Source organism: Primulina eburnea, chromosome 7 (genome assembly GCF_022965805.1).
Source record: "Primulina eburnea isolate SZY01 chromosome 7, ASM2296580v1, whole genome shotgun sequence".
In the NCBI taxonomy this organism is placed as follows: Eukaryota; Viridiplantae; Streptophyta; class Magnoliopsida; order Lamiales; family Gesneriaceae; genus Primulina; species Primulina eburnea.
This window is the reverse complement of record NC_133107.1, coordinates 35,333,682-35,361,012: the sequence shown is the minus strand read 5'-3', so window position 1 is coordinate 35,361,012 and position 27,331 is coordinate 35,333,682. Positions and strand designations below refer to the sequence as shown.

Genomic DNA, 27,331 nt, shown 5'->3' with positions numbered 1-27,331 from the left:
GAGCCGATTCAAATGCAACGGATACATTAAATGAGTCTCACTGTACGATCAGTTTTTCCCACCTATATAAAGAGAAGATCAGTGAAAACTCAAACAAGTGAAAAAAATACGAGAGTAAAAAGAATTGAGAAGGAAAACAGAAAGGGCACGCTCAGTTGCATATCAGCTTTCAGAAGCACTTAAACCTAGAGGAAACTCTTCATCGTTGTATGAGCTTAGTTTAGAAGCCACATTCCCTCAGTGTGTGAGAACATTCTTGTTCAGTTCTCACACACACACTCACTCTCAAAACCACTCAAATATCGTCTTGCACAAAGACGTTAAACTTGTGTATGTAGTCTTTCTCACATAGACATTAAAGAAGTGTTGACTGGAAGGTGCTGTCTTCAGTCTAGTCTAGGAGTTTAGTTAAGGCAGTGTGTAAGTCCTAAGTTGGTTGGGTTTGTACAAGTTGTTGTATAGATCAAAGTCTTATAGTGAATCCTACCCGAGGTGGTAGAAGGGGTGACGGAGGAGCAGTTGAAGTCTCCGAACATCCATAAACATATCTTGTGTATTTATCTAGTTAACTATCGTTTTCAAACTGATTTAACTAGTTAGAGCATCTGTTGGTTCAGTTCTCACCATAACTGAACGAATGAATGCAAAACTAATATAGTCTTTTTCTTATTCAGTTACACAAGATATACAAATATATCAGTGTTTTTTAACGCAAGATTATTTCGAGTGTTTTCCGCTTGGTTCTATACCAAACTCGATCTAATTCATCGGTGTCAACATTCTTAGAACATGAGCTATTGCAGCTTTTGGAGAATATTTTTTTTGAAGCACCTCAAGGTGCTCTGCATTAGATCCTTCAATACCATACTAATATTTAAGTGGTACCAACAATTTGGTGGAACATATACCATTGATAAATCAAAACTCCCGCATATAAGTAGAGTATAAAAAAGCTTAAATAATAGAAACTAAATATAAAATAAATAATAAATAAAGATTAAATAATAATACTTTATTATCATACCAAAAGATTCATCTTTTCATCTCGACTTTGGAAGATTAGTTATCCATGATGGAAATGAAAAACTTGGAATATAGTTAGCATGATAATTATTTTAAGTGAAGAAATTTAGAGAAAAACTATGAACTCAAAGTTTAGTTCATAGAGTATGAGATGATTTCATTCATCACAATATACTCGTATTTATAAGCCAATTAGGGATACAAAAGAAAAATAAAATGTTATTTTGACTTATAATTGGAGCAATATTTACTTCATAAATGACCCAAATATTTATTGAATATTGCAGTCCATCTTTGATAATACTCCCAATGGATTTGATTCTTCTCCATAAAACAAATATTTTTCATAATTGAGTTTTCAAATTGTGGTAAATTTTCATATTGTTTTACCAAGTATTTTGACATACGTCGTCAAAATACTCAAGTTGGTAAAACTGTAATTCCATTAGTATGACTTTCACTTGTTGCTCAATTTTACATCAATTGTGAGAAGAATTTTATTTCATTTTTTCATCAATATTGTGGATATTGAAATCAAATTTATTCAGGTTTAAGAATCATCTCATTCTCATTTTTGTAGTCAATGTTATTCTTCTTTTACATAACCTGTAAAAATAATACAATTATACAACACATATATTTTTATTATACAATTTATAAAACTTAAATAATTAATACAATTTAAAATATAATATATTGTAAAAAAATATTTAATAATATACTTTTTATATTAATCAGCCCACTAAGTGTCAGCACAAGACATGATAATTCTTACTTAATTACATTTACTGATGACTTCCCGAGGTATGAGTATGTATATTTGATTAAATACAAGTCTGAAGCATTTGACAAATACAAAAAATTCGGAGTTGAAGTAGAGACATAACTGGGAAAGAATATTAAAAGACTTCTATCTCATCAAGGTGGAGAATACTTAATTACTGAATTTCAAGATTACCTTAAGGAGAATGTGATATTTTTACAGTGGACCTCATCTGTCACACCCCAGTTGAATGGTGTGTCAGAACCTCGTAATCAGACATTGATGGACATGTTTCGATCTACGATGAGATTCAGCAAATTGCCGCCATCCTTTTGGGGATTTGCACTTTAGACTGCATAAATGTTGTGAATCAAATCCATATAAAGGCAGTGGATAAAACTCCTCATGAGATATGGATGAGAAAGCCTCCCAAATATTATTTCTTAAGAATATCGGGAAGTCTTATTTATATGAAGCAGACAGTGAGAGACAAATTAGATAGTAGAGCCAATTTGTGCTACTTTGTGCGAAATTTAAACAATTATGTTGGATATTACTTCTATGATCCAAATTAAACAAAAATATTTGTTTTAAGGAATGTCACCTTCTGAGAGAATGAGTTTATATTAGATAAAATTAGAGATGATAGAACTCGAGGAGATACGATAAACACCCACTTTTGAAATAGTAGAACCCATACTCCAACAACAAGTTGAAGAAACACAAGCTCATAAGAGGTCTAGAAGGATCTCAATGCCACCTAAGAGGATGAGCCTGCTTGTCGAAAAAGGTCAAGATGAGTCTATTCCTAGATTTGATACAAGAAACTTCAAAGATGCACTATCAGATGTCAATTCATCCAAATAGCTTAAAGCCATTCAGTCCGAGATAGACTCCATGTATTCTAACAAAGTGTGACCCTTAGCAGATCCACCTGAGGGAATTTTTCATATAGGAAGCAGATGGATTCACAAAAAGAAGCTTGGGGCGAATGAGAACCTAATGACCTTCAAAGCTAGATTGGTAGCAAAAAGATACTCAAAAGCAACGAATTGACTATGAAGAAATAATTTCTTAAATCGTGATGTTCAATCGATAAGGATACTGCTATCCATAGCATCACAGTATGACTATGAAAAATGTCAGATGGGTATGAAGACAAAATTCATAAATGATGACATTAAGGAATAGATTTATATGTCTCGGTCTGAAAGATTCATATGAATGAGAAGTGAGCATAATGTATGCAAACTTTAGAGTCTATTTATGAACTCAAACAGAAATTAAGGAGTTGGAACCTCATATTTGATAATACTATCAAAGAGTTTGATTTTGTTAAGAATATGAGAAACCTTGTATATACAAAAAGGTTAGTAGGAGTATACTGACATTTAAGGATGTAATCGAGTTGAGCCGAACTCTTGAATCTTTGAGCTTGGCTCTTTTATAATCGAGTCAAACTTAGCTTTATTTAAAGAATATATTATAGCTCATGAGCTTATTCAAATTTTTATCGAGCCTAAACGAGATTAATAAATATAAATTATAAATTTAAATCTTCATTAAATTCATTAAAAAATAAATTATATATTTAGAGAAAAATATAAATATTCTTATTAAAATTTGTAAATTTATTCTATTAAACAAATTTAATATATTTTTCTATATATTTCATAAATAATGTAAAAAATCAATAAATCAAATATCAAAACTATTATTTTTCATCTAAGAGATAACTCATGAACTTACCAACGAACATGTTCACGAGCTAACGAGCCAAATATTGTAAAGCTTGAACTTTCTTTGTTTATCTTAACGAGCTTCATTCAAAGAGTTCAAATGAGCTTTTATCGAATCGAGTTTCGAATAGCTCACAAACGGTTTAGTCCATTTACATACCTAGTTACATTCTTAGTATTTTATGTTGATGACATAATACTGATTGAAAATGCTGTAGGTATGTTGCAATCAACTAAAGCATGACTGGCTAGTAAATTCTACATGAAGGATATAGGTGAAGCATCCTATATATTAAGAATACAGATCTATAGAGATAAATCAAAGAGGATGTTAGGGCTTACCCAATCCACTTATATCCGTACCATAATTAGGAGATTCTCTGTGCAGGAGTCCAAGAGAGGTTACCTCCCAATGTTTCATGGTATAGCTCTATCCAAGTCTATATGCCCTAAGACTGATGAAGAGATAAAAACCATGACCCGCATCCCATATGCGCCTATCATTAGTAGTATTGTGTATGGTATGATATCTACTCGGCCCGATATTTCCTTTGCACCAAGTGTTGTAAGCAAATATCCGTCGAATATCTGTTCATTGCATTGGAAAGACTAAGAATTTATTTATGGTTTATGAGAGTGGAAAATTAAAATTGAAAGACTATACTGATTCTAGCTTCCATCGGGAATGGATGATTCGAAAGCAACATCTGGATTTCTATTCAAGTTCAATGGTGGTGTTGTCTCATGGAAATATTTCAAGAAAGACACCAGAACGGATTCCACCACTGAGGTCGAATACATAGCTACATCAACTGCAGTAACAAGGCTCTTTGGATGAGTAATTTCGTCAAAGAGTTGAGCGTCATTTCTAATAGAGATGTCTATATCAGGAGAGAACTATGCCGAGCTGATTATAATAGATTTGGATCCTATGCAGATGAACAAACATCAGAGGGCATTGAAAGTGTTTTTGATGTATCCCTTCCGACGCCTAAATCAGTCCGGAGAGCTTGTTCCAGAGTTTTATAAGTATATTATTTTATTCACCACCACATTTTTTTGAGTTCGGGTTGACTGATAGATTTTATGTAGACCAAAATGCTTGTCCGGAACTTTATCGAGGAAATACTCCCAATACAAAGTGGTCATGTTGGGTATGCGTTGTCGATGCTCGCATAAATTGTGGATAATCCACCAAAACATGCTCAGCTACTCGAGACCTGTCGTGCTCTTTCCTTCCCCGAGTAGTGGGTCGCGAGATGAACTTTACATATGTCATTTGGCTCTTACCCTAGTCTCAACTAGATTTAATATAAGCCATTTGTTTTAACTAATGGGCCATTTGATACTCCATGATTCTTACCCAACCCCTGTAGGATCTCGGTTTTCTCGTGCCCAAGAGGCTGCAGAAGTTTTTAAAAAAATTAGATCTTGACATTCAAGATATTTTTGAGCACTCGTATGGTTTTAATAAATAACCATACATAAGATGTTTAAAACTTTTACCTTAGTGAATTTTCACTTGGCTCCAACTACACCGATATAAGCGAACGTAGCTCTTGTTGGAAATCCTACAAACTTTCTTCAGATCTTCTTTCTTCAATCTTCTAATCCGGTCCACGACTGAATTACTTGTTCTTCTTCCAACTTGCACTAGAAAGTATAGAAGAATTTTTCGTTGAGATTAATCAAACAAGAGAAGGCTCCAAACCCTTTGACAAACAAATGTGGAGACCGAAAATTATGACAGGAGGAGAGAAGGATTTTCGAAATTCCTAGCTTGTGGAGGCTAAAGTTTTCAAAAATTATGAGTGAAATTCTTTAACCCCAAACCTAATACACATATATATAAGATTAGGGTCCATTAATTAAATTAAATACTTAATGAGCTTAATTAATTAATTATTTTAGTCCAATTAGTTTAATTATTTAATTAAGGGGAAATTGCATATACTACCCTCGTGATATCCCGAGTTGGCATAAATCTCCTCGTGAAAAATATATCATCTAAAAACTCCCTGTTTTTTTAAATGTCCAGCTTATGCCCCCTCGCCAGTATGGTTTATACAACACGCGCATAAAGTTGCGAATTGTGATTGTTTTATGAGTTTTTTTGTCTAAAATGCCCTCGTTCGGTATACAAATAGAAGACCTTTTCTTCTTCTTCATTTCGCGACTTCTTCATTTTCCCATTTTAAAAACCCTACATTGATCCAAAATTATGAATCCAAATGTTGATGTAAGATATCCCCAAACTCCACTGTGCAAGTGCAATGTTAGGGCAGAGATTAGAGTTGTTCAAACCGAAACCAAACCATCGAAGGGACGTCTGTATTATTGTTGTTATTTTAAAAAATGTGGCTATTTCCGCTGGTGTTTGCCTGAAATTGTACAAGGTGTTGATGTTGGAGGTTCCTCCAAAGTGAAGTCTGAGATGGACGCTGGGAATGCATCGACCTCAACGCCAAGGCCAGCAACCGAGAGCTCACCCGACAACGGCAATGAAGAAGTGATACTTCAATTTAAGATTTTTAAAGTCCGATCCAACACCTAATGCAGATGCAAGCTTTGATGAGTTTTGTAAGATGGATTCTAGTTATTTTGTAATAAGGTTCCTTGTGTTAGGTTGATGTAATTTGGGGTTATTGAGCTTTGCTTGTAATTTGGGGTTACTGAGCTGTGCTTGTAATTTAGGGTTATTGTGCTTTGCTTGTAATCTGCAGTAACTATGTCTTGTTGATTATGAAAACGTTGTTCAAGCAACTCTAATGTAATCTGAAATATTTAGTATGTCGATTTATAATAAGGTTGCAAAGTCTTGACATCAAAGTTTTCACATCAAAGTTTTCCTTACAATCAAAGGTACACTGGTTCGAAAAGTAACAAAACGACACAATGAATATTGTTAGCATATCAATGTTTTACTGCAAAGTTTTCCCTCGACATGATGCATTTGCCACTGCACTCACATATACACTTCCCATTGCACTTGCTGTTGCACTTGCTGTTGCATTTTCATGTGTTCTTGCACTAGCACGAGCATGAGCACGAGCAGTGATAGAATTACCACTACAAGACCTTGCCTTCGGTGGTTTAGTTGCAGTAGAGGATTTTCTTGCTGTGAGGATGATGGATGTCGTTGTGAGACCCTCATGTTCTTGCTTGAAGACAGTGATTGATGTTGTGATACTGGAGGTGAAGTTGCTGCTCTTTCACTCTCGGTAGGAGTTGTGCCCTGAAAATGAAAGTTATATGAGTTTTGTAAATAATGCACAATATTAATACCTGATTAGAAATTGTTCTAACACTCTTGGATGCATTTGTTTTTCTTCTCCTGCTTTGAATTCTTGATGAGCCCTGAAAAATGAAGACAAACTCAGTCATTAATTCGTTAACCAAGCATCAACAAACACAATCTCAATCTCATACCTGATAACACCTAGATCTATCATGCGTAGGATTTGTGCAACTAGATTTATTATGGCCTGTTTCCAAACAATTAGAGCATGTGTGGGTCAATCCTTGTCTTGTAGAAGTCTTTTGTACCTCATCTACTCCCTTTTTCCTTTTTTTCTTAGGCCTTCCAGCTCTTTTCTTCACCTCGGGTGGCCCTAGAGGCTCATATTCTGTCTTACAATAATCATCTTCACCTGGTACTGCATGAATCATGTAAGAATATGTCCTTAAGTAGGCCTCCTTCTTGTAATATTGGTGTACAAATTCAGAAACCTGCATCCTATGTTCTCTTATTGCTGCACAAGCATGTGCACAAGGATATCCACACAGTTGAAACCTCCCACAGCTGCATTTTTTTTTTGCTAAATCAACAACATTTTGTCCATTTGGAGTCTGGATCTGGTACTCCATCATTCCACAAAAGAAAACAGCACAATTTCTGCTCTTCTGTTCGTTCTCATTCAATGTTTTAACAATGTTAGGACAAATCTCACCCCCGTACTTCTCTATTCCCTCCCTCTTCACCTGAATTCTTGTCATTAATTTGGTTCTAATCCATTCAAACATAGAGATTATGGGCATATCTCTTGCCTCCAAAATGTAGCTATTAAAAGATTCAGTCATGTTATTAACAATAACATCAGAAAATGAAGAAAGAAGGAAATGAGACCTGGTCCAATGAGCAGGTGGGATTTTGTTCAACCATTCAGCCGCAGTCTCATGATCTGGAGAAGTCTTTCTATCAGCTGCTTCTATTCTTTTCATCCACATAGCAAACTCATTCTTGTTTGTTGTACTTGCGGCTGCCCACAACATTCCTTTCAATTCTAAACCAGGATGCTTCCTTGCAAAATTTTGGTACAAATGGCGTACACAAAATCTATGTTCACACTCTGGTGCAAGCTCATTAAGCGCCTCTAACAGCCCTTTTTGTCTGTCACTGATGAATGTCCATCTCTCGAATCCGATGTCTTCCAACAACTCATTGATGAACCATCTCCAATTATCAAAATTCTCCACTTGCACCACTGCCATTGCTATTGGGAAAAAATTTTCATTTCCATCTCTGCCAATAGCTACTAAAAGTTGTCCACCGTAATTTGTTTTCAAAAAACATCCATCAAGACCTATAACAGGTCGACAACCAGCTAAAAACCCAGACTTCAATGCTTGAAGACTAAAATACATTCTTTGAAATGTAGGCACAGAAAATGAGTGATCCCTTTTTACTAAAATCTTGCTACCTGGGTTATATTTCCTAACGGTCTCACAGTAATCCCAAAGTTTAAGATATTGATCTTTAAACTTTCCTTTAAGTTTTTCTAGAGCAGCTTTCTTGGCCCTGTATGCTTTATATTTGCTCACATCTACATTACATTTTCTTCTTATAACTCTTTTAAGCTTCTCCACTGGAATTGTAGGATTCTCGCACACAATCATTTCAATTCTTTTAGACAAATATTTATACGTCGCCAAGTTGTTGCTACTGGCCCTAACACATGTATGTTTTCCAGAAAGAGTTTTTACCTGAAATGTTGGCCCTCCCATTACCAAACTGGCATGCAATCTCCATTCACATCCGGCTTTGCACACTGCAGTAACCCTACTTTTCTCATTCTTTTTAAACACTAGCTCCACTCCAGATCTCACAGTCCAATCAACAAGAACACTTCTAAATTCGTGCACATCTTTGAATTTCATACCCACTACCAGTTCAAACCTTTTCATGTTCATTCTGTCAGAGAAGAAATGATGTTTTCGACAAGAATCCTCATCATCAGAACTTGCCAAACTAATAAGTTCATCCTCTACCTCAATGTCGCTATACCAAAACTCTGTGGCCTTTTCATCTCCTTCATCATTCTCTGTAGAAGATTCTGAATCCACATCCTCATCAGATTCATGAAAGCTACCATCTAATGAGTCTTCATCATCTCCAATTGAAACATCATCAAGTCCAATGTGATTATCATCTATCGGGTCACTCCCAAATGACTCACTTGTCCCACCTTCATTATCATCAGTTGCATTCAGTACTTGTGGTCCAGCCTTTGTATCATCACTTGGATTACTTCCAACACCAATATTTGCATCTTTCAGTGGAGTGAAATAATTTTCTTGTGACCACAATGTTATAGCACTTTGATTCCTAAAGCAATCACACATCGTGCGGATCTCTGCATCACCAACAATCTGCACCATTTCAGTGGTAAATGCATTTTTCGGCAATTGAAAGAAAAAATGCGCATTCATTTGTTGTCCTCCAGCCGCTTTTAACATATCAAACAAGTCATCGAGGCAAAACCTATCAAGATCAACATCTGGAATAACAAATTTCTTACCACCTCTGTATATGTTGTTGCGCTGCTCATCAAATTTCCCACCATGCCACAACTCAATCCTAACTGTCGATTCCATGATGTCTCTATGCTGTAAAGAAAAAACATTAACTTACTGAGATAACCGACGAAAACACCACCCAGCTCCAACGCATGATTTCGAGAAGGTTAGGGCAAAAGCTTCATCGGATTCTAACACAGCAAAAATGAAAATGAAATAATTGAGCTTATTATTTAAGGAGGGGCATTTTGGACAATAAACAAATTTTGTTTGACTAAAAGCATGGTTGGCATGCGTGAGCTGGACATTTAAAAAAACAGGGAGTTTTTAGATGATATATTTTACACGAGGAGATTTATGCCAACTCGGGATATCACGAGGGTAGTATATGCAATTTCCCCTTTAATTAATCTTTTAAAGTCCAATTAAGAACCTTAATAATTTGTATGTTGGTCTTGTACTCCCACAAGCTCATAATACATACACCCATTACATTTAATTAAAATCCATTATAAAGTTAACATTTGGATTTAATATTTAAATTATAAATTCAACTCCTTGAATTTATCACCTCCAAAATTTAAAATTCAATAAACTTAACTTTTGAGTTTAATAAATTAAATTCTCAAATTTTATAAATTCAACTCATTGAATTCATTCTTTCCAAATTTTATAAATTCATAAATTCAAATTCTTGAATTTACTATCTCATAAATTCAATTCCTTGAATTTATTTTCTCAAAATTTAATTATCATAAATTCAGCTCCTTGAATTTACTATATCATAATATAAATTCAAATTCTTGAATTTATTCCCTCAACGTGAATAAATTATCGAGTGCTTGTTTGACCCTCAATGGTTCAGGGATACAGCTAGCCGTGAGTTCACAACTTCTTGTGATTCAGGACATAATCCTTTATTCGGGTTTACCCTAATGGCACCATTCTATGTATCAACAATTGATCATGAGAATGTTAAAAATCATATTTCTGATTAAACCCATCGAATCATGGTAAGAGCGTCTAGTAGTGTAGTATCCCGATGCCTAATTTGAGTTAATTATTGGATTAAATATATTTCGGTGGGATCGGAAGGACCGAACAGAGTTCGGATCGTCCGAAGCGGGTTCGGATCGTCCGAAGAGGGTTCGAATCGTCCGAAGACAGGTGGCTGGACACGTGGAAGACATGCAGAGTTCGGATCGTCCGATCAGGGTTCGGATCGTCCGAAGACAGGTGTCTGGACACGTGGAAGACATGCAGGGTTCGGATCGTCCGATAAGGGTTCGGAAAGTCCGAAGTGTACAGTGGATCGGATCGTCCGAAGTGGATCGGATCGTCCGATCGTTGTCTATAAATAGAGGCGCGAGGCCTCACTTTTTACTCGCCAATTCCGAGTGTTCCAGAGCGTTTTAGTCGTTTCTGATGGGTTTCTAGTCTTTTCCCGAGGTTTAGGCACTAGCGGGGAGCTACTGGTTTTGTAGCGGAGCTGTGCTCTAGTTGGGAGCTAGCGGCATCAGTGGGCTGACTACGGACGCAGACTTGATTCTAGGACTGATTGCTAGGATCTACTGGTTTGAGGTACGAAAGTACTATCCGAGATAGCAGGATTGAGTATGCTTTACTATGTGTTGCATGTTTATATGTTGCATTATTATCTGTCATATGATGCATGGTTTATTATGCGGCATTTGCATAATCATGTTGAGCCTGATTATCTTTGAGATAGCCTGTTGAGAGGGTGCTCAGCCCTCGTTTGTTGTGGATGGTTGGACCCCGTTGGCCGACGGTGGTCAGGTCACCGGTATATCCACAGGTTTATTTTGGTATGGGAGCCACCTCCTGGTGTGACGGCGCAGAGTGCTACATACCTTGACGTCATTTACCTGAGCAGTATTTCGTTATACCCAGATCCTGGTATCCAGTACATTTTGCATACATGCATGTCATAGTCTTGTATACTCATGCTTTCGGTGCTGAGCGTTTTATGCTCACGTCCTCGGTTTATCTCTGTTTTGGACACCCTATTCGATGGGGCAGGTCTCAGGATGGACGGTCCAGGAGGGAGTGGACAGGGAGCTGGCAGAGGTTGACCTGTAGTTGTTGGTATTTTGTTTTTGGTATTTAGTTCGATCTGGTTGTTTAAGTATTTTGTACTTACAGATTCGATTGGGTTGTATTACTGTTTTTCCGCTGTTTACCTGATTCAGTTTTAAATGATAATTTTGCATGCTTAAGTTCTGATTAGTAGGTGATTCTGGAACAGGTCACTACAAGTAGAATCACCCCATGATTCCCTAGGTATCACTGATAGTGCCTGGAAGAACCAGTCACATATGATTAACGTACAATACGGTCCCTTCATCTTATATATCCTGATCGAATCAGCAATCATTGGTTCATCGAGGGTTATATAATAATTCGATAACTATGTGACACATATTTGAGAATAAATAGTGGCATCACTTGTATAATTGGAGAACTCCTTCTCTAACGTAAATCTCATACTCTGGCCAGAGATTCCATGCAATGTTATTTCATCAGATCACATAGGATATCCACACCCGTAGGTGAGCGGTGAATTCCCGACTATAATGCACTGACTCCTACATGTGCCACAACCGTACCCAATCTCGCCACCTGATGACCCTCCTGGGTCGGTAAACGAGTCAAAGCACAGCCCTAGCATATATAGCTTCAGTGTTGTCTCGGGTCATAAGGACTAATGATGCACAATTATAACCACGGGGTTATCCTCTCGATAAATGATAACCACTTGAAAAGTCCGATGGAAGGTAGTTTGGTATAATCATCATATGACTATTCATCTGCATGTTTGAACATCTCTATGCTATTACCAAGAAACCCGGTACACAACATCACATATGGTAGTCTCGAGCTCAAGCGACCTTTATCCATGTTTTAGGCGGCTGAATCGTCTAGGAACGAATTTAGATTATACAGTGTTTACAAATGAGTTTCAACATCGAATTATGATACGAATTTAGATTATACATGTTTACAAATGAGTTTCAACATCGAATTACGATTAATTTGTATTAAAGTATAATCAAAGTCTTTATCTATGTTGATCACATGAGTATACATATAAAGAAATAATAAACAATGAAATAATGAATTATATTAAAATAAAGATTGTTTATTACATCTGAGTCAATAATTTCTCTAGTCAGTAGTTGTCTTATAGAACATCTACTCTAACAATCCCAACTTTAGATAATTCAACCCAATATTTTGACATTAAAATAGACATTAGGATGGAATGAAAAGGGCCTACACATTTGCCACCTCAAACGCCATTCCACGATAGATTAAGTTTCATATGTAAGATGAGAATTGTACTATTTTTTTTTTAATGGGAAGATGTTGATTGTTGACCATTATGATGTTAAAGTAAGATTCTTCTACTGTTAAAAGGAAGTAGGCGACAGTTTGACGAGTGAAGGATGGATACGAATTTTTGATTTTGAAAGCAATCATGTTAATCGTTTGAAGAGTGCATTTTAGGAGATGAGCATGAAGACGTTTAGTGTGAAGGGGAATTTTTGCGTAATTGGGTGGAGTATGAGAGCAACATAAGACATTTTAAATTTTTAACGTGTGTAAAATTATAATCATAATTTATATAATATTTTTTAAATTTTATTAAATACTTAATTTTATATTTAACAATTAAATAATAGTTGATAAAAATTAGTGAGGATCTAGTGCAATAGGAGAGAATTAATACTAAAAATAAGTTGTGATAATTTTGAGAAAAATGTTGGTGTAAGATTAATTTGTGAAACAAAATTTGGTGTCCTCTAGTTGATAAATTATTTATATAATATTAGTGCATCGACGTACACAATATTTTTATAATTCATCTGGTTTATATTTAAATGATGACCAAAATATAATTATAATAAATAGTGAGAAATTAGATTGTAATTTTGATATATGAATTTAGAAAATAAATAGAAAAAAGAAATTAATGAAAAAGACACAAGTGAGATTTAAAAAATCGAAAGCAAAAAAAAAAAAAAAAAAAAAAAAGAATAATAATAAATATAAATAATATATATATATATATATATATATATATATATAAAAGATGTAAAAACTAGTCCACTCCTTCCGATTGAATCTACTTCGTGCACAATGGTTTCTGTTACGCTAAATGCACCGATAAACGGTGGGACCTCCGCCGCCAGGAACGGCAGCGTCGCTTCCTTTGAGAAAGGGCCTGATATCGAAGAAGGAGCAGACGTTCGTCCGCCACACGCCGCGGTTGATTACGGCGGGGCTCAGTCTGTGACCGACTCGTATCGGAAGAGGAGAATGACGATTATGCCCTTGGAGGTGGGCACTCGCGTGAATTGCCGTTGGCGTGACGGAAAGTACCATCCTGTGAAGGTCATCGAGCGTCGCAAGCTTCTTGGTGGTGATCCCAACTATTATGAATACTACGTCCACTACACCGAATGTGAGAAGTAGTTTAATTAATATTATTTCTCATTTGTTCTAATTTTTTATGAAAACAGGTTTTTAGATTTGGGTTGTGAGGAAAATGAGCATCCGAGTGCGGGAGATTTAGGGAGAAGAGAGTCATCGGTGACTTATTTAAAAAAAAGATTCGGATGGTAATTTATGTAAATATCCTTGTATTTTATGTTTAAAATTGATTAATCATTTTCACTCTCCTAAACATCTTCACTTCACTGTAAACCCTACGCACTCGCTTCGATTCTCTTGCCCTCGTTTTCTCGTCGACTTAATCCGCGCAGCTGAATCGACGAAACCTTTCTTCAACATTTTTCTTTGCGAGGCATCCGAGAAATGGCCGACCAAAATATGGTATGTTCACTTTTATTTTGTCATTTCATTGTTCGTGCGTGTGTTGAGGAAGAAATGGTGGAATCGTCGTGTTGAGGAAGAAAGGGTGCGTGTGTGTTGTGTTGTTGCGCTTGGTCGACCAAGCGTGGTTTGGTGACCACCACTTGGTCGACAAAGCATGGTCGACCAACCAACCCACACTTTGTCCACCGAGTAGCGGTCGACCAATCGTGGGTTTGTCGACCAAGAAGCTTTGGTAGATGAAGAAGCTATGGTCGACCAAGCGTGGTTTGGTCAACCCACTGTTGGTCGACCGGCGCTTCTTGGTCGACCAACCGACCAACGCTTGCTGTTCAATGTAACATTAATTTTTATTCTAATATATCTGTATTTGTGACAGGTATATTTGGCCAGAAAACTAGGCAGGGATGTAATTTTTCGCTGCAAGCTGACACTCGAATCAAGATATAAAGAGGTTTCGGAGAAGATTGTTCACTACCTCAACAACGACGAGAGAGTGTTTTTTTTGGAGCACTCTCCTTTTGGTAATTTGGTTAGGTATCATAGAGATTTAAATATTTCTAGTCAAATTATGTGGTATTTGATGAGTAATCAGATAGTTGACACGGGTAGTGATGAGTTTTGGATGGTGATGCGCAAGAGGCCGGTTAGATTTTCTTTGTTAAAGTATTGTTTAATACCGACCTCGATTGCGGTACAGAACATTTAGATGTACCAGAGGGAGGTGTCTTTGTCTCCTGACACTTTGGCGGTATGTTTGAGATTGTTTTGAGTGAATTGGAGGCAAAGATGAGTGTTCAAGTACATAATGAGACTGATATAGACGTGGAGAAGTTAAAGATGGCTAGTCTTTACTTCTGTTGTTTTGTGTTCGGTGAGGGCACTAGGAAAAAAACGAATAAGATCGACCCTAAATACCTGAGGCTTATAGATGATTTGGATAGGTTTAACAGCTATCCGTGGGGTCGAGTAGCCTTTCGTGATGTGGTCCGATGTTTGGAAGAAGGACTTTTTAGGGCGATATAATTACCTTACCGAGGCACAGGGTCAAAAAGAAGTTGATGGCAGCTTCTTTGTCGGTGGTTTTGTGCTGCCTCTGCAGATATATAATTTCTTGAATGTTAAAACTGGATTTGTTATCTTTATTCCTACTAATAATATTGTTCTAAATTTATGTTACAGATGCTCGCTTATGAATATTATCCGAGCGTGGCACAAAAGTTTGCAAGGAGAAAAGATGTGGACGGTTTGATGTTGCCCAGGATGTTTCAGTGGGTGACTAACACGTGGTCGTCAAACCGTGCCCCAACGGCTGGTGATGTCACTGCAGCATTTGGTGATTGTGCTATAGATGTAAGTAATATGAATTGATTTGAAATAATAAATATGTACTTAATTTTTAATTAATATGATACGTTATGAATTAAATGTAGGATTGTCTTGGATGTTTGACTCCTACTCCCGAGGAGCTCGTTTCAGCATATCATACGACCGTGGATTTTGTTGATTCTGCGCCCGATGCGGTCACCATTCGGGTACTCGAGCTCTGGAGGCAGGGTCAGACAGTCATATGTAGCGAGCACCCTCTGGAGTCTCCCTCAGTCCATCACATGCATTCTGCACATTCAACTCCCTCTGTCCAGCACACGCCTTCTGCCCATGCATCTCCTGACGTTTTCGGCACCCGTCCTGGTGATCTCAATAGATCCAGATCTAGCACCAGTTCTCCTATGCGTACGGGTCCTAGAGTCCACTTTGGACTCAATCCTTCCCGTCGCCCATCTCCGTTGGAGCATCGTTTCGAGCGGCGACTGACTGCGTTGGAGGATTCCGTTACGTCCATGCATGTTAGGATGTCTGCAGAATTTCTTGACATCAGAGCGTCTATCAGGAGTATAAATCAAGCTCTAGTTGACTTGAAATCGAGTTTGACTGAACAGATTAGAGCTTGTTTTGCTGAGATGAGGTCTAACATGCCAGTGCAGCAGGACAATGATTATAGCATAACCTATACTAGAGGGCGGAAGAGGAAAGCATCCGAGGCAGATTTTGGTTAGTTAATTTTATTAATTATATTTATGTTTATATAATATAATGATTTACTACAATTCTCATAATTATTTTAATCTGTTTAATGTGCGCTTTTAGGTGTGGATGATAATCTGGCCAGGGAAATTGGCAGTACTAGCCAAACACTACATAAATTTGAGCCTAACCTTCCGGTCATTACAGAGGAGTCCTCAGAAGGTGAGTTAATGCATTTTTTTTTATTTGATATTTATGTATAGTATATTAAACAACAAACTTTTTATTTTTAGATATTCAAGTTACTCCCGATTCGTGTAAGTCAGGTGGCGAGGCGACCACGTCGAGAGGTTATTACAGTAAACTTTGTCTATTCATATTTGCATTAAAGTTGTTATTATTTTGATTTGTTGAATATACGATGTTAGGTCTGACTGATAATTTGTGTAGGGAAATTGGCAGTAGTAGCCAAACCCAACAGATATTTGAGCCTAACCTTCAAGCCATTCCAGAGGAGTCCGCAGGAGGTGAGATAATGCACATTTTTTATATTTATATTTATGTATAGTATATTAAACAATATACTTTATGTTTTTAGATATTAAAGTGACTCCAGATGCGCGTATGTCAGGAGGCGAGGCGACCACGTCGAGAGGTTATTAAAATATATCTTGTTTATTGTTCATATTTGTATTAAAGTTGTTACAATTGATCATTTTATAGATGCCGGTGTGAGGTCACTTGGGGAGACCGTGACACTGAAGGTAAACAACTCGCTTGCGCGAGTTAGGGCCTCGATGCTCGACCGTTCGCCCAGTAGGATTCGAGGTTTTTACGCCGAATATGAGAAGTCGTTCTACGGGCCCATGGATATCGCAAACTCGCGTGTCACTTTATTTGTAAGCTTTTAAATAAATATGTTATAAAGTTTAAATTTGTAGAAATTTTTTTTTAAAACTTTGAAAACCTTTTGTTATATTGAATTCAGCACATTGGCGAAGCTCTCCGTGGATTGCTTGAGATGCAGATCCGACATCACCTTTGACTTTTCTCACAATCGGTGCCAGATTTATGTTGAAATCGATATCTTTAGCTTCGGCCAAAACTGAGGTCGCACCATAGAAATGTCTGTCCATCAACGAATCATCTGCCGACATCACTTCAGGATGTCGGATCTGCATCTCAAGCAATCCACGGAGAGCTTCGCCGATGTGCTGAATTCAATATAACAAAAGGTTTTCAATGTTTTAAAAGAAGTTTTCTACAAATTTAAACTTTATAACATAATTATTTAAAAGCTTACAAAGAAAGTGACACGCGAGTTTGCGATAGCCATGAGCCCGTAGAACGACTTCTCATATTCGGCGTAAAAACCTCGAATCCTACTGGGCGAACGGTCGAGCATCGAGGCCCTAACTCGCGCAAGCGAGTTGTTTACCTTCAGTGTCACGGTCTCCCCAAGTGACCTCACACCGGCATCTATAAAATGATCAATCGTAACAACTTTAATGCAAATATGAATAATGAACAAGATATAGTTTAATAACCTCTCGACGTGGTCGCCTCGCCTCCTGACATACGCGCATCTGGAGTCACTTTAATATCTAAAAACATAAAGTATATTGTTTAATATACTATACATAAATATAAATATAAAAAATGTGCATTACCTCACCTCCTGCGGACTCCTCTGGAATGGCTTGAAGGTTAGGCTCAAATATCTGTTGGGTTTGGCTACTACTGCCAATTTCCCTACCCAAATTATCAGCCACACCTAACATCGTACATTCAACAAATCAAAATAATAACAACTTTAATGCAAATATGAATAGACAAAGTTTACTGTAATAACCTCTCGACGTGGTCGCCTCGCCACCTGACTTTCACGAATCCGAAGTAACTTGAATATCTAAAAATAAAAAGTTTGTTGTTTAATATACTATACATAAATATCAAATAAAAAAAGTGCATTAACTCACCTTCTGAGGACTCCTCTGTAATGACCGGAAGGTTAGGCTCAAATATATGTAGTGTTTGGCTAGTACTGCCAATTTCCCTGGCCAGATTATCATCCACACCTAAAAGCGCACATTAAACAAATTAAAATAATGATGAGAATTGTAGTAAATCATTATATTATATAAACATAAATATAATTAATAAAATTAACTAACCAAAATCTGCCTCGGATGCTTTCCTCTTCCGTCCTCTGGTATAGGTTATGCTATAATCATTGTCCTGCTGCACTGGCATGTTAGACCTCATCTCAGCAAAACCAGCTCTAATCTGTTCAGTCAAACTCGATTTCAAGTCAACTAGAGCTTGATTTATACTCCTGATAGACGCTCTGATGTCAAGAAATTCTGCAGACATCCTAACATGCATGGACGTAACGGAATCCTCCAACGCAGTCAGTCGCCGCTCGAAACGATGCTCCAACGGTGATGGGCGGCGGGAAGGATTGAGTCCAAAGTGGACTCTAGGACCCGTACGCATAGGAGAACTGGTGCTAGATCTGGATCTATTGAGAACACCAGGACGGGTGCCGGAAACGTCAGGAGATGCATGGGCAGAAGGCGTGTGCTGGACAGAGGGAGTTGAATGTGCAAAATGCATGTGATGGACTGAGGGAGACTCCAGAAGGTGCTCGCTACATATGACTGTCTGACCCTGCCTCCAGAGCTCGAGTACCCGAGTAGTGACCGCATCGGGCGCAGAATCAACAAAATCCCTGGTCGTATAATATGCTGAAACGAGCTCCTCGGGAGTAGGAGTCAAACATCCAAGACAATCTTACATTTAATTCATAACGTATCATATTAATTAAAAATTAAGTACATATTTATTATATCAAATCAATTCATATTGCTTACATCTATAGCACAATCACCAAATGCTGCAGTGACATCACCAGCAGTTGGGGCACGGTTTGACGACCACGTCTTAGTCACCCACTGAAACATCCTGGGCAACATCAAACCGTCCACGTCTTTTCTCCTTGCAAACTTTTGTGCCACGCTCGGATAATATTCATAAGCGAGCATATGTAACATAAATTTAGAATAATGTTATTAGTAGGAATAAATATAACAAATCTAGTTATAACATTCAAGAAATTATATATCTGCAGAGGCAACACAAAACCACCGACAACGAAGCTGTCATCAACTTCTTTCCGACCCTGTGCCTCGGTAAGGTAATTATATCGCCCTAAAAGGTCCTTCTTCCAAACATCGGACCGCATCACGAAAGGCTACTCGACCCCACGGATAGCTGTTAAACCTATCCAAATCATCTATAAACCTCAGGTATTTAGGGTTGATCTTATTCGTTTTTTCCTAGTCCCCTCACCGAACACAAAACAACAGAAGTAAAGACTAGCCATCTTTAACTTCTCCACGTCTACACCAGTCTCATTCTGCACTTGAACACTCATCTTTGCCTCCAATTCACTCAAAACAATCTCAGACTTACCGCCAAAGTGTCTGGAGACAAAGACACCTCCCTCTGGTACATCTACATGCTCTGTACCGCAATCGAGGTCGGTTATTAAACAATACTTTAACAAAGAAAATCTAACCGGACTCTTGCGCAGCACCATCCAAAACTCATCACTACCCGTGTCAACTATCTGATTACTCATCAAATACCACATAATTTGACTAGAAATATTTAAATCTCTATGATACCTAACCAAATTACCAAAAGGAGAGGGCTCCAAAAAAAAGACTCTCTCGTCGTTGTTGAGGTAGTGAACAATCTTCTCCGAAACCTCTTTATATCTTGATTCGAGTGTCAGCTTGCAGTGAAAAATTGCATCCCTGTCTAGTTTTCTGGCCAAATATACCTGTCACAAATACAAATATATTAGAATAAAAATTAATGTTACATTGAACAGCAAGCGTTGGTCGACCAACCCACGCTTGGTCGACCAAGAGAAGAAGTGTGTTGGTCGACCAACCCACGCTTGGTCGACCAACAGTGGGTTGACCAAACCACGCTTGGTCGACCATAGCTTCTTCATCTACCAAAGCTTCTTGGTCGACAAACCCACGATTGGTCGACCAACCCACGATTGGTCGACCGTTGCTCGGTGGACAAAGTGTGGGTTGGTCGACACGCTTTGTCGACCAAGTGGTGGTCGACCAAGCGCAACAACACAACACACACGTACCCTTTCTCCCTCAACACGACGATTCCACCATTTCTTCCTCAACACACGCACGAACAATGAAATGACAAAATAAAAGTGAACATACCATATTTTGGTCGGCCATTTCTCGGATGCCTTGCAAAGAAAAATGTTGAAGAAAGATTTCGTCGATTCAGCTGCGAGTCGACGAGAAAACGAGGGCAAGAGAGTCGAAACGAGTGCGTAGGGTTTACAGTGAAGTGAAGATGTTTAGGAGAGTGAAAATGATTAATCAATTTTAAACTTAAAATACAAGGATATTTACGTAAATTACCATCCGGATCCTTTTTTTTAAATAAGTCATCGATGACTCCCTTTTCCCTAAATTTCCCCTTGATGGAAAACCAACTTTTGATGTCCTTGTCTCCTTGATGAAATGTCTTATTCCTACAGAGCCAGAGATTCTTTACTCTGTTACCAAATTCATTTTTTTGTTTTTAATGAAAAATTGCTTCAAAACGATGATCGTATGATAGCCAGTGATTTTTTCCAATTAAATGTTCATTTCATTATTTTCACTATGATACAATTTTAACAATTTCTGCTAGTAAGAAAACGCGACAAAAAAATGTCTGTCATTAGTCAGCTGAATGATGGATCCTCAAAGAGTTTGAAATCCACAATAGAAAGAGTCAAAGCACTAAGCTTGTTGCCTGAGTGCAATGTGGTTTCTTTGTGATTGTTTATGCATGATTAATTTGTTACATCACATAACTTATTGAATTTTCTATGGGCTGACAGTTAACAGCAGACTTGACGAGTGGGTGACGCGTGAACACCTTGATCTTGATTCTGTGGAAACTGATGTGGATGAAAAGGTTGAGGACAAGGTAATGTTATATTACTCCTTGGTTTTCTGCATTGTCTTCTCTGAGGACTATTTCAATTTGCCACTTCTTTCTGATTATCGAAACATGTATTCTCTCAGTTAAATTTGATTGCTTTTACACTATATAACACATGTTTTTCCATCTTTCTCCTAGGAATATTCTCACATTTGACAATTTCAGGTGACAAGCTTGAAAATGACTCGCCATCAAAAGCGCAAGATCGATGAAACCCATGTGGAGGTGCTCCTTGTTTATATGATTCTGAGCCAATTAGTTCACATATAATTTGTTGTGGACGTCATTACATGTTGACATTCATGCCTGACAGCATGAGGCTGTAATTTGGATGGGACAGACACTATATTATATCAGTGAGCTTTACCATGATCAAAATTTGATGCATCTATACCTCTTTTGTTACTTATATGCAAAATGATGGGAAGTCAAGGTTAAACAATACATGTTAGAACAAATGGCTTAACCTGTAAAGTAAGCATGTCCTTGTACTCTGAATTTAGAAAATCACCAAATGTTGATGAATTGTGAAAGTCCAACATTACATTTGTATTAGTTTTAGGCTTTATATATGGAGTCAAAAGTGCGTAAAATAATAGTTAGTCTAGAATACATACAAACGGAGCTGGCATGGATGATCACGAGGTGGTGTTCAAAAAATTGCAGGGCCATGAGGAGCTTGATGCTGCTAGCTTGCGTGAACATGAGGAATTCACTAAAGTAAAAAATATTGCGACGATTGAGCTTGGAAGATACGAGATTGAGACTTGGTATTTCTCCCCCTTTCCACCAGAATACAATGACTGTAACAAGTTGTACTTTTGCGAGTTTTGCCTAAATTTCATGAAGCGCAAAGAACAACTTCAAAGGCATATGGTGAGCACTGACATGCTTTCATTTTGACTGTAATTGCATTTTGGTGATCAAAATGTTGGCTATTTATTCTTTTATCTATGCCATTATGATGCTATTTTTGGCATTGATGTCAGTCAAGTTTGTCGAGTTTCAAGCCGTGTACTTTTTCTAACAACTGTTTTATTCATAATTTCATGTGCTTTACTATCATATACTTGTTTTTATTGAACTTCAGCTGTGATTCCCAGTGTTGATCTTATTTGCCCTTTCGCTTATAGAGGAAATGTGACCTCAAGCATCCCCCCAGGTGATGAGATTTATCGAGATACTACCTTGTCTATGTTTGAGGTAAGATATTGCATTCTTCACTTTTTATTTTGAGAATTTATAATCATTTCATTGGTTACATTATCTCTTTGTCTCCAGATTAATAGTTTACCCATAATTTTCTTTAACTAACTCTGAAGTTTTCATTCGCATGATCTCTTAGTTTATCTTTCAATGTATATATGATTAAGTTACTCAAATAGCCTTCTCCCATTTTTTTTATGTTGACATTGTTACTATCCCAGGCAAATGTAGCTTTGGTTTACTCTTTCATTCCAAGTTAACATCACTAATTCACTGTGCAAGCCATCAAATATTATTTAATGGTTGTTGTGACGATCATGAGCTATCTCGATCTTGGGCTCCCTCTGGGGCCTTTTCCTTCACTGGTTTTCCCATGCGTCATTACTCATAAAACTTCTCCAGCCCAGACACTGGAGCTTTTACCATCCCAGAATTAGAACCCAAGACCTCCTGGACTTACATAGCACACACCTGTACCATAAATAACAAGTACATATATATTTTCTTTTTAATTGAATTCAATTCATTAGTTGTGACTTTCGTATCAGCTCTATCGATGGATCCATTTACATGTAACCACGGGGCGGCGGGAGACATCAGCGACAACATTACCCGTCCACTGAGCCCGGGTCTCAGCTCATTATATCTCATATCATCGTATACATATACATCATCGGTCAGAACTAATTCCCATCCTTAAAAAATAACATCATATTAACCATTTAATAAAACATGCATATACGTAACCTTTCCTTTAAACCAAGCATGCAACGTATTTATCATAGTTCCCTAAAAATCATGACCATGATGCATAAACATTTAAAATATCATAAATATGTGCTCAGGATGCTGTCAATATCAAAATCTCACATCGGGTGCAAAATGACCATTCTGCCCCTTGAAACCCAAAAATTACCGTTTTATCCCTGGATCTCTAAAATTTACCCGAAGCTTACCAAACTCCTTAAAATGTTCCAAAACATTTTTTAAAAGCATACCTAGACGTAAACTCGAGCCCAATTACAACTTAATCGATTCGTTTTAAAAACTTGGACCGAGGTCCCTGTTTTAATCTGAATTGAACCGAAATCTAACCAAAACTTTCCCTACTTTTTGTCATACCTAAAAACACTATAATGCTCCTAAAACAATGTCATCAGGCCCCCTGAACCCACGGCTGAAAATTCCAGAACATTACAAAATGTTTCGCCCCTTCTCGTTTGCACTCTATTTCCTCATCTTCCCAAAAACTCACGTCTCTAGCCTACCCTGACTGCACCAGCCTATCATGGGCCTAGACCAGACCCTAAGGAACCTATTAGAATCAAGCCACCAGCCCCATGCACAAGAGGAACCGCGTTCCCACGCTAGCACCGCAAGGATGCCAACTCGTGGCCCTCCTCTTCCACACGACCGATCTGTACCAGGGGTGGTACCAGCAGCCCTCAGGCCTTTCTTCAGCCACGGCTCAGACCCCATATGGTCTGGTTCAGGCCTAAGATCGTCCCTCAAGCCATCGGCTCCATTCTTGTCTCCCGATTTGCACCAACCGAGCCCTTGCCACAACTCACGATCTACAACCCAAACTCCTCAAGTCTCGACTCCAGCACCACAACCCCTATCTCATGACAAGTCTCGGTCCCCTAGCAACGAAACTACCGCAGCCCCTTGCAACAAATGAGAAAAACGTGAGTGATGATAGTTGAAAATGCATAAGCAAAGCAAAACCGATAAATCGTTGTGTGCAGCTGTTGGATCGAAACTTTTTACATGATATAACACACATTTAACATACATATGGCGTGAATGATACAAAAAGGAGAATACATGCGTGCCTTAAGATGCTTGGAGAGCAAAAACGATGTGAGGGAACCCGGATGAATTTTTCTATGCAAAAACAAATGACCACCGAAGCTTTCCTCGAAGAAGTGCTCTGAAACCGAGAGAAAAATGCAGCTGGGGGAGGTGTCGGCCGTGTAGATTATTTAGGTTTAGGTTAAGGAGTGGGTTACTGTTAATTAAATATACTCAATGTTTAATGGGCCCTTATTTGTTTATTAAAGGTTTAAAAATATATTTAAGCCCAATAAGCTTAAAAGTAAGCCCATTAAAGCAAACACACTTCCGAAAAATATTTCGTGTTGGAGAGATTTTGAAAATATTATATGAACCCTCAAAAAGTCCCCCGATTCGATAAAATTTGCTTACCGTTAAAAATAAAATCCTACGGGTAAAAATAACCAGTAAAATCCCATTTTCGAAAAATACACTTAAAAACACCTTATCTTAATTAATAAAAATAAATCATGTAATAAAATAATTTTCCTGAAAATCCTCCGGTCTCTGTTCCTCGTTCGAGCGTGAAATGCTCCTAGAAACCCTAATGCATGAATTATGCATAAAAATAATTAAACACATAACTAAAAATAAAAATCCTAGATTGCATGCATTTAGGTTATGTGAATTAAATTCCTGGACCTTACAACTCTCCCTCCTTAAACAAAATTTCGTACTCGAAATTTAGAACGTACCGAATAACTCCGAGTAGCGACTCCTCATCTCGGTCTCGGTCTCTCAAGTAGCTTCCTTCTCGGAATGATTTAGCCACTTGACCTTGACCATCTGCATCACCTTGTTCCGGAGCCTCTTTTCTTGCCTGTCCAAAATCTGAGTGGGTCTCTCTTCGAATGACAAGTGCGGTGTCAGCAGAAGTGGCTCATAGTTAAGCACATGAGAAAGATTCGACATGTATTTACGCAGCATAGAGACGTGGAACACATTATGAACTTCCGCCAGATTCGGCGGTGAAGCAACTCTGTAAGCGAGTGTCCAACTCTCTCTAGGATCTCAAAGGGTTGATGAATCTACGGCTGAGCTTGCCCTTCTTCCCGAACCTCATCAAACCCTTCATCGGTGCGACCTTCACGAACACATGATCCCCTACTGCGAACTCAAGGTCTCGCTGCCTCTGATCAACATAACTCTTCTGACGGCTCTGTGCAGTCCTCATTCTGTCTCTAATCCTGGCCACTAAATTTCCTGTCTGTCTGACAATATCCGGACCCAACTCTGCTCGCTCCCCTACCTCATCCCAATAAACCGGTGACCTACACTTCCTCCCGTACAATGCCTCGTATGGAGCCATACCTATCGATGCCTGATAACTGTTGTTGTATGTGAACTCCACAAGAGGTAACTTCGGCTCCCAGCTGCCCTGGAAGTCGATCATGCAAGCTCGAGTTGGTATTAATAAATCACTCTCTCTGACTGACCGTCTGTCTGATGTACAACTCTGCATGCTGAGTCATGGTGAATGTCTTTCTGATCGGTAAGAAATGAGCTGATTTCGTGAGCATCAACAATCACCCATATGGCGTTGTATCCCCAGTAGTCCTCGGAAGCCCTGTCACGAAGTCCATAGTATTATTCTCCCATTTCCACTCGAGAATAGGGAGTGGTCTCAGCTTCTCTGCAGGTCTCTGATGCTCTGTCTTAACCTGCTGACAAGTCACACTCGGAGACGAATCGCAGAATATCTCGCTTAATGAGCAGAATATCTCGCTTAATGCCCGGCCACCAATACAAAGTCTGTAAATCCTTATACATCTTCGTACTCCCTGGATGGATGGAGTACGGGGTGCTGTGGGCCTCACTCAAGATATCTGCTCGAAGAGAATCACTGTCAGGAACCCATAGACGGTGGTCCCTATATCTGTCTATGCCGTCCACAATTGTATACAGTCTCTGGCCCTTAACCTCATCCCTTTGTCTCCACTTCTGTAACTCCTCGTCAGAAGTCTGCCCTGCTCGGATTCTGTATCTCAGAGTCGGCTGTACCGTCAGAGTAGCAAGATTCGGGGCCTCGCTCCTAGCATAAACTGCAACTCAAATCTCTGAATCTCAGCCTGTAGCGGTCTCTGTACTGACAGATGGGCAAACACTGCGTGCTTCCTGCTCAGAGCGTCTGCAACTACATTAGCCTTACCCGGATGGTAGCTAATGTCACAATCATAGTTCTTCACCAGCTCAAACCATATCTTCTGTCGCATTTTCAGTTCCTTCTGTGTGAAGAAGTATTTCAGGCTCTTATGATATATGAAAATCATGTACTTCTCCCTATACAGATAGTGTCTCCAGTTCTTCAGGGCAAATACCACTGCTGCTAGCTGATCGAGCAAAACTTGCACGGTAAAACTCTTGACTGTAAAACTCTTTGTCAAAATTAATAATATTCAAGCTCGAAATAATCGCAAGTGCACGATGTCAAGTTATAATATAATGTACTAGAGTACGAGTATCGTTCCACTGGAGACTCTATTTGACAATTATTATTTTCAGTTATTAAATCTTTAGCAACGAAATTTGAATGATTGTTTATTACTACTATGTTTAAATAAAAATGCAAATAAAAAAGGTTCAGGAATTAAATAATGAGATATAATCTCTAGAATGGTTAATTAAAATTGGAATGAGAAATGAATTTGTTGGGAATATCGAGTCACCTACCCCTTGTTATTTACTTAATTCGTTCGAGAGTGAGTTACGCTTCTGACAGGATTTTTTAATTAATTGAACACGCCCTCTCGAGCTATGCCAAAGTAATTCTATTCAGTGAAGTAATTAAATTTCTTTAATTATTTATCAAAGTTGAACCTCATGCCTATCTATGAAATCCCCTAGCTTTCGACCCTTAGGACTATAACTATCAACATGTATCAAATTCCATATTTCTATGTAAATTGTAGATCCACGGACTATGCTACTCGTTCCTATCCCAAGCTATTATCTCGAACTCACTTGCGAGATGAAATGCTTATTAAAGTTAGCTATGCTTTAATAACGTAATGAAAAACAGTAGCACACTCAAGAACAAATCGATAATCGA

At 38.1% G+C, this 27,331-nt stretch overlaps 3 protein-coding genes across 3 annotated transcripts in view; 2 read left to right on the top strand and 1 right to left on the bottom strand.

Annotated features, from left to right (window-relative positions):
- Window positions 1–13,438: 13,438 nt before the first annotated feature.
- Window positions 13,439–27,331, top strand: part of LOC140837479 (histone acetyltransferase of the MYST family 1-like) — a 36,246-nt gene continuing 22,353 nt past the window's right edge. The window contains 6 exon segments of the mRNA XM_073203649.1: window positions 13,439–13,807; window positions 21,137–21,225; window positions 21,406–21,465; window positions 21,907–22,116; window positions 22,374–22,394; window positions 22,396–22,443. Coding sequence (XP_073059750.1) covers window positions 13,483–13,807; window positions 21,137–21,225; window positions 21,406–21,465; window positions 21,907–22,116; window positions 22,374–22,394; window positions 22,396–22,443 — 753 coding nt within the window. The 5' untranslated portion in view covers window positions 13,439–13,482.
- Window positions 13,814–17,114, top strand: LOC140837312 (uncharacterized). The gene is made up of 9 exons (XM_073203440.1): window positions 13,814–14,178; window positions 14,558–14,702; window positions 15,361–15,531; window positions 15,612–16,230; window positions 16,327–16,425; window positions 16,497–16,553; window positions 16,632–16,730; window positions 16,802–16,858; window positions 16,927–17,114. Exons 3-9 carry the CDS (start codon window positions 15,361–15,363, stop codon window positions 17,112–17,114), a joined length of 1,290 nt encoding a protein of 429 aa, XP_073059541.1. The 5' UTR covers window positions 13,814–14,178; window positions 14,558–14,702.
- LOC140837311 (uncharacterized) lies at window positions 17,133–18,990 on the bottom strand. The gene is made up of 6 exons (XM_073203439.1): window positions 18,378–18,990; window positions 18,183–18,281; window positions 17,879–17,977; window positions 17,751–17,807; window positions 17,507–17,682; window positions 17,133–17,417 (listed from the first exon to the last, which is right to left on the bottom strand). Exons 1-6 carry the CDS (start codon window positions 18,817–18,819, stop codon window positions 17,133–17,135), a joined length of 1,158 nt encoding a protein of 385 aa, XP_073059540.1. The 5' UTR covers window positions 18,820–18,990.